Genomic DNA, 7,248 nt, shown 5'->3' with positions numbered 1-7,248 from the left:
TTAACAAACGGAGACGTAACAATATTAATTCTTGCTTACGTGTAATAATTTCGAGATAATAACAACTTGTAAAAAAGGCGCCAAAACATAACCGCATCAAAGGGAAACTTCCAGATTTTAAAAACTAGTAATACAGGAAACAGTATACGTAGCATAGCTACGAACATCAAAATAAAAGTTCAATTATCATAGCATATAATCATCGAACTTCACGACAACGTTTAATAAAAAAATGTTATCTCATAAAGACAATATTGAAATGATAGTAGAAAGTTATCGTTCTGTTTAATACATTTGATAAGTATTTCTCAGAACTTCTAAGAAAAAAGTTTTAGAAGTGACTTCTGTTTAAAAAATTCAAAAAACTTCGTTGAAGAAGCTGAAACGTTTTAGTGTAGGATTTCTTCTCAGATGAATGATGATTTTTCAATTGAGTCGTCTAGTTTACACAACTTTGTGGATTACATATCCAGATAGTAATTACGCTGGCCCAATGTTTGACGACTCATCTGTTTCACCAAGTTCATGTTCTTGTTTGTTTTTCTATCGTTGCTGCTCTTCTTAACGACTTTTGAGCCGTGGGGGCATTATAATGTTACGGTCAATCCAACTATTCGCTAGTAAAAGAGTAGCCAAAGACTTGTCGGTGGGTGGTTTTGACTAGCTGCCTTCCCTCTAGTCTATCATTTCAAAATTAGGGACAGCTGGACCACATATCTCCCAACTAGCTTTGCGTGAAATTTAAGAACAAACAAATCTATCCGTTAAGCAATACTTTTTTGGTTTATTCCATTTTGAGTTACAATATATATTTTCATCCAAACCTTCCAAGTTATCCTTTTTGATTTGCAACACGTTTCAAAACTAACTTTATTATTATCTTTTTAGTTTTACTTAGCAACCTTAATGTACGTCATATAAAATATATTTTTGTTACTTAGCAGTATGGGATTAAAAGAAAACGGAGATTCAGTTTTTTTTTTGTAATTAAGCACAAAGCTATACAATGGACTATCTGTGCTCTGCCCACAACGGGTATAGAAACCCGGATTCTAGCGTTATAAGCCCGCAGACATACCGCTGTGCCACTGGGGGCGGAGAGTATGGAATAATTAATTGGGCTATTTTTAGAACTGCCAGGAACGCCCCTTTACGGGCGGCAGTTTGAGCTAGTAATTACTAATCGTGACAATAACTCCTCATTGAAAAAAAAATTTATAAAAAGTGAACATTTTCTGAAAATGAATTTTTCTGGAAAGTACTGCACGGGAAAAAGTGTTCAGATTGTGCTCTTTAGTCATACGCATCTCGTTGCATCAAAATGATTCAATGTACAGAACTCAAAATGTTCATAAATTTTACTGATATAAACTGTAATGTTTTTATATATTAAAAGTGGTACCGCTTATTGACAAAAATACATTTTTTAAGAACTCCAGTTTCTCAGTACTACATTTAAAAATTACATCAATAAATATATAATCAAACTCTCACGTACAGTCCTAGTGAAAGTCGTGTTCTTCTTGCGAGGAGAGTACTTTTATTTTAAAATTGTAAAGTAATTTTTGTTGAACATATAATAGTTATTTTTCTATTTGTCTGAATCTTGTATATCCAAAGTGTGAATTTTATAGATATTTAGTTGTGGTGCCATTCAATAGATGGCGGAGGAGTTTTGGTTACATACGTCCATTACAGTAAGACCAGAGATGATGTGGAAACTTCCCACCCAAATTAATGATAACCAACGAGTGAACTGAATTAAAATATAGTTCATTGGGTGTGCGTACGATCGACGTGCATCACAAAACACTTGAAATCTAACTCTGATAACCGATAGAAACCTTAAACTATTTTCTAAAACTTGGCAAATTACATCTAAGTAAATATGAGGAATAATTCTGCGCTGGTTATCAGAAAATGATACACATTACTTCTCTAATGGGTATATTTTGCGTTAATTGTTGTTGTTTCATGGAGTAAAGCCACCATGGTTATCAGAAAATGATACACATTACTTCTCTAATGGGTATATTTTACGTTTATTGTTGTTGATTCATTGAGTAAAGCCACCATGGTTATCAGAAAATGATACACATTACTTCTCTAATGGGTATATTTTACGTTTATTGTTGTTTCATGGAGTAAAGCCACCATGGTTATCAGAAAATGATACACATTACTTCTCTAATAGGTATATTTTACGTTTATTGTTGTTGTTTCATGGAGTAAAGCCACCATGGTTATCAGAAAATGATACACGTTACTTCTCTAATAGGTATATTTTACGTTTATTGTTGTTGTTTCATGGAGTAAAGCCACCATGGTTATCAGAAAATGATACACATTACTTCTCTAATGGGTATATTTTACTTTCTTTGTTGTTGTTTTATGGAGTAAAGCCACCATGAGCTTTCTACTGCGTCCACCGCAGGAAATCGAACTCCGGATTGTAGCGTTGTAAGTCCGTAGACTTACAGCCGATCCATTCATTTATCGAGCTCTGTGGAGTGTTAAGAGCAAAGCTACACAATGCTCTGTGCTCATCGCGGGTTCTGAGCACCAATTTTTAGTGTTTTAAGTCCTTAAGCTTATCGCTGGGTTACTAGAATGCACTTCTTAGAAGAAACACACAACAGATTAATCAGAGTTTTGATACGTTATCCTAAAATAATTGTTTCGTGGTTTACATGTAAATAACCATTTTGTTTTTATTTTTAAATTTTTTAACCGTTTGATAAAGGATAAAATCTCATTTTCTTCTCTCAACGAAGCGATATCAGTTACCTATATGGGTCTTCAAAAATCATATCGTTTAAACAGCATGTCAGATAATATGCGTGAAGAAAGTTGAATACTGATTCTACAGAATCATACTTATAACTCATCTAATGGGAAAAATAAATGATATATACATCTAGAACAATTTCGTGACATTTTAAGAAACTCGAATAATCCTGTTTTGACTTATCACAATCATTGAATTTGTTCACGCAAACAATGCTGAAAAAAGGCCTGTTGTAGAACGGACTACCTACGTTATAACAACCGCAAGGATCGAGCCTCGATTTTCAGCGTTATAAGTCTTTAAGCCTACAGCTGAACCACCTTTTTCTCGTCCCAGTCATTTTTCTTTTGGGCAGAAAAAAAGTAAATTAGAAGTCTCTAACATGCTTAGCAATGCATACAGCACTAACAGCCATTGGCCAAAGGTTGTGTGTTAAAACAAACAAACATGTTAAAATACACATACACACGTATACATGTACAATTCGACATGAAACGTTTCACCGCATGATTAATCTTATCATAGTCACATTCAGGTTACTAAAATATTTTTTTTATATTATCGCTCTTTGTTTTAAGTAATCAAAAAGATAGTGCGCTCCTATAACTGTATAGTATATTCTGCGTAGTAAAAGGTTTTTCAATTTTTAAAAATACACAACAAAAAAAAAGTCGAAATAACACCGACTTGGCAAAACTTCTTGGGATATTAGTTACAGTACTTTATTTAATTTTACGCACTAAATATTGGTTTAGATAATATTCATGCAACAATCGCTATAATGAGAACGCCTTTTACGAGCTTTCTCTGTTGTAAACTTTGTTTCAGCAACCCAATACAGATACATATATATAATCAAATTACGTGACCCTAACAAAATGCACGACATCATAAGTGAGACAGGAAGCTCCAATAGTCATACTTTGCTTAATGGAGGCATTACAGCTATCTGATTAGTAAAGGGTGGGCCAAACGAATAGCCTCAAAACCACTGATTTTTGAAACTTTTAAATTCATTGAGTATTTAGAAAGGATTAGATATTGATAAAACTCAAGTCTATAATTGGATCAAAGTAAAGAATAAAGTGGGAATGAGCAGACGATGGCCACAGCCAGTTTGAGGTTTTTTAAATTAGGAAGTGAGAATAGGAACACCAAAAAGTGTTATTTAAAAAAAATACATTTGTAATTAATTAGAAGAATGTTTCGCCAGCTTGTAAAAGGCGTTCACACTAACAGTTGTTGGTGTAATAAATACTTTATACAAATTGTGTATCAACCACTACTTTGTTGTGTCACAACCGCCTGGGCTGAAGGACTAGAAAAAGAATGTAACGTTAAAACAATAATAGGCCAAACATAATGTTTTATGACAAGTATTAATTAATTACCAAATTCATTCACATTTCAAACCAAGCTATATTATTGTCGGACTGTTTTGTTCGATTTTTGTTGTTGTTTGACATCAAGAGCAAAGCTGCACAAAGGGCTATCCGTGCTCTGCTCACCACGGGTATCGAAACCAGTTTTTAGCAGTACAAGTCCGTAAAGAGGCTTTATTACTGGATATTGAATTTTACTGCGTAGTTAATATTACTTTATGAGAAAAGATAATTGTTATAAAATCTGAAAAAAAAGGGGAGGGTAAGAGAAATTCGTTTATCTTGAAATGTTTACGGCCTTAAGAAAATTTGAAAGTATTCAGTCTTGAACAATAATTTTTAGTGAACATTTTAAAAGTTTTGAAGACGGGAAAAATAAACTGATTTAATTTTATTAGTCATTAAATGATAAACTAATTATTTAATGACTGATAAAACTAATATTTCTGACAACAAACACACAAAACGTTGAAAGTTTGTTAAACAGTTTAATTACAAATGTATTTTAATGATATCTATGCAATTTAGTGTAATAATTATAAGACTTTATAGATTGAATAAAAAGGACAGAAATATATATGTATATATACACACGCACACACAAAGTTCAGTCTTAACTCATTACACTTGTCAGAAACTTTTTTTAAATCAGTTTTTACGTTTATACAACACAACTTCATTAGTAGTTTCATGTGGTTTTATTTCATGTGGTTTTTATTTTATTAAAATTAAAATAAATGTTATTTATTTTCTTTCAAAGACTTCTTGGTAACTGGCGAGAAGAACTTGACTTAGAAATTTTTAGAAAAAAAAATAGTGCCACGTTTATATTTGATATACATTGAAAGACTAAATACACGTTGTTAAAAAACACAAAAAAATACGAACCTTTTTAAATTATGATAAATTCCTTAGGCCCATAGGTAAAATTAATTCATTCCGCTTGTACAACATTTTAATTAAATCGAAAGAAAATTATAAACTGTTTCAAAAGTTTGTTGTCGTGACGCAGTTGGTACCTTTGGACTCAAAGCTTCTTGGCAATTCCGACAGTAGCGTTACAGCTTGGACAGGAATGACGAGTGTCCTTACAAGTGTCGATTATAAGTGGTATGAAGAAACAAGGACAACTATGTGAAGAATAACAAGAAAACAGAACTTTAATTTTACAGCATTTACTTTGAAAACACGATTAACAAACTTCATGTGATTTTTATCCAAATAAGCCATTGAAATGTTTCGTTTGGTATACAGTTATTGATCTTTAAACGAACCGAAAGGAGGGGGCCAATAATATTGTTTAACGTAATTAAACAATTTGAGGTTAAAGTTTGTTTGTTTTAATCATTTTCCGAACTTCTGTCGATATCTGTACAATGTTTGGATCATTGGTTCATCATTGTGCTGTAATTTTCAATTTGGGAGGGCCTGCTGTTTGACTTCAAACAGGTCGCAGCACATATAAAGATGCTCTTTAAGCTGACTATCAGAGAAATGTTCTTACAGCAAACCAAAAGGGATTATTGTAAGGAAAATAAAATATTAACGGAAGCCTAAATGAAAATAAGTTATAGAATTTTGAATAGAACAAACAGTGTTTTCCAAGGTCTGATCAGGAACAGCAAGTTTTTAATTTATAATAATTCCTCCTCCCATCCCAGTGTGTATGTTTTCGAGCAAAGCCACACTAGACTACCTGTTGTGTACACCGCAGGGAATCGAATCCCGGACTTTGGCGGTGTAAGTCCATAGCCTTACTGCTGTGCCACCAGGGGACACCCCGATGTGTAACTGGAAAGTAAAGTATTTATCATAATAACAGTGTTAACTAGTTATAGCAAACTACAAGAAAGACGTATTATGCATTAATTACTGTTCACATAAAAACAATGTGTGCAAGAACCTTTTACATTGATAACATATTTCCTTTTTAATAGGCCCGCAATAGCCAGATGGTTAGGGCACTCGACTCGCAATTTGAGGGTCGCGGGTTCGAATCCCCCCGTCCCACCAAACCTTTCAGCTGTGGGGGCGTTATAATGTCAAGGTCAATCCCACTATTCGTTGGTAAAAGAGTAGCCCAAGAGTTGGCGGTGGGTGGTGATGACCAGCTGCCTTTCCTCTAGTCTTACACTGCTAAATTAGGGACGGCTGGCGCAGATAGCTCTCGTGTAGCTTTGCGCAAAATTCGAAAAAAAACAAAGAAAAAAAAACAATCCTTTTTACTAGCGACTATTACAAGATGTTGAAAAAGCTGGCTAGAAAAGAATTGGGAACAGAAATTTGACTGCATCATTGTTTGTCAACTGTAGTCAAGTTATACCAAGGACTTTCTTGATACAAGTACGATATTCGTGCAATAATAGCTATAAACGTTTAAGGACCGTCTTGTGATGTTAAGATACAAACATCTAGGTGTGATATTTATCACTACTAATTCGTTAAAAATTAAGTTATACGTTTATATACTTAACGGAACGATTAGTAGTGAAACTAAGTTTAAGTTATACGTTTATATACTTAACGGAACGATTAGCGGTGAAACTAAGTTTAAGTTATACGTTTATATACTTAACGGAACGATTAGCAGTGAAACTAAGTTTAAGTTATACGTTTATATACTTAACGGAACGATTAGCGGTGAAACTAAGTATTACATGATATTATTCTCACGAAACTAACTTTTTCAAACAATATGCCGCCCCCCCCCCCTTGGTAGCTCAGCATTAAACCGAGGGCTTACAACGATAAAAATCGGGTTCCGATACTTACGATTTTCACAGCATAAATGACCCATTCTGTAGCTTTGCGTTTAACAGCAAATGAACAAGTCAGAAAACATAAAAGTAGATCTTATGACAAAATCACGTGACTCCATAGGAATCTATGAACTTTTGTACCTAAACGGTACCATCTCGAGTGTCACTAGTGTTAACACAGGGGGTGTTACCTGTAAGGTAAAGCAGATTCAGTATGCCAAATGTGTCACTACTGTTAACACAGGGGGTGTTACCTGTAAGGTAAAGCAGATTCAGTATGCCAAATGTGTCACTACTGTTAACACAGGGGGTGTTACCT

The 7,248-nt window shown here is 33.8% G+C and overlaps 1 protein-coding gene across 1 annotated transcript in view; it reads right to left on the bottom strand.

Annotated features, from left to right (window-relative positions):
* Positions 1 to 4,794: 4,794 nt before the first annotated feature.
* LOC106473931 (lipopolysaccharide-induced tumor necrosis factor-alpha factor homolog) overlaps positions 4,795 to 7,248 on the bottom strand; it is a 9,252-nt gene continuing 6,798 nt past the window's right edge. The window contains exon 3 of the mRNA XM_013934621.2: positions 4,795 to 5,300. Within this exon, the coding sequence (XP_013790075.1) occupies positions 5,198 to 5,300 (103 nt within the window). The 3' untranslated portion in view covers positions 4,795 to 5,197. The remainder of the gene's footprint in view (positions 5,301 to 7,248) is intronic.

Source organism: Limulus polyphemus, unplaced genomic scaffold (assembly GCF_000517525.1).
Source record: "Limulus polyphemus unplaced genomic scaffold, Limulus_polyphemus-2.1.2 Scaffold6648, whole genome shotgun sequence".
Taxonomy (NCBI): domain Eukaryota; kingdom Metazoa; phylum Arthropoda; class Merostomata; order Xiphosura; family Limulidae; genus Limulus; species Limulus polyphemus.
The sequence above is the reverse complement of the archived record's forward strand: the minus strand, read 5'-3'. Positions and strand labels throughout refer to the sequence as shown.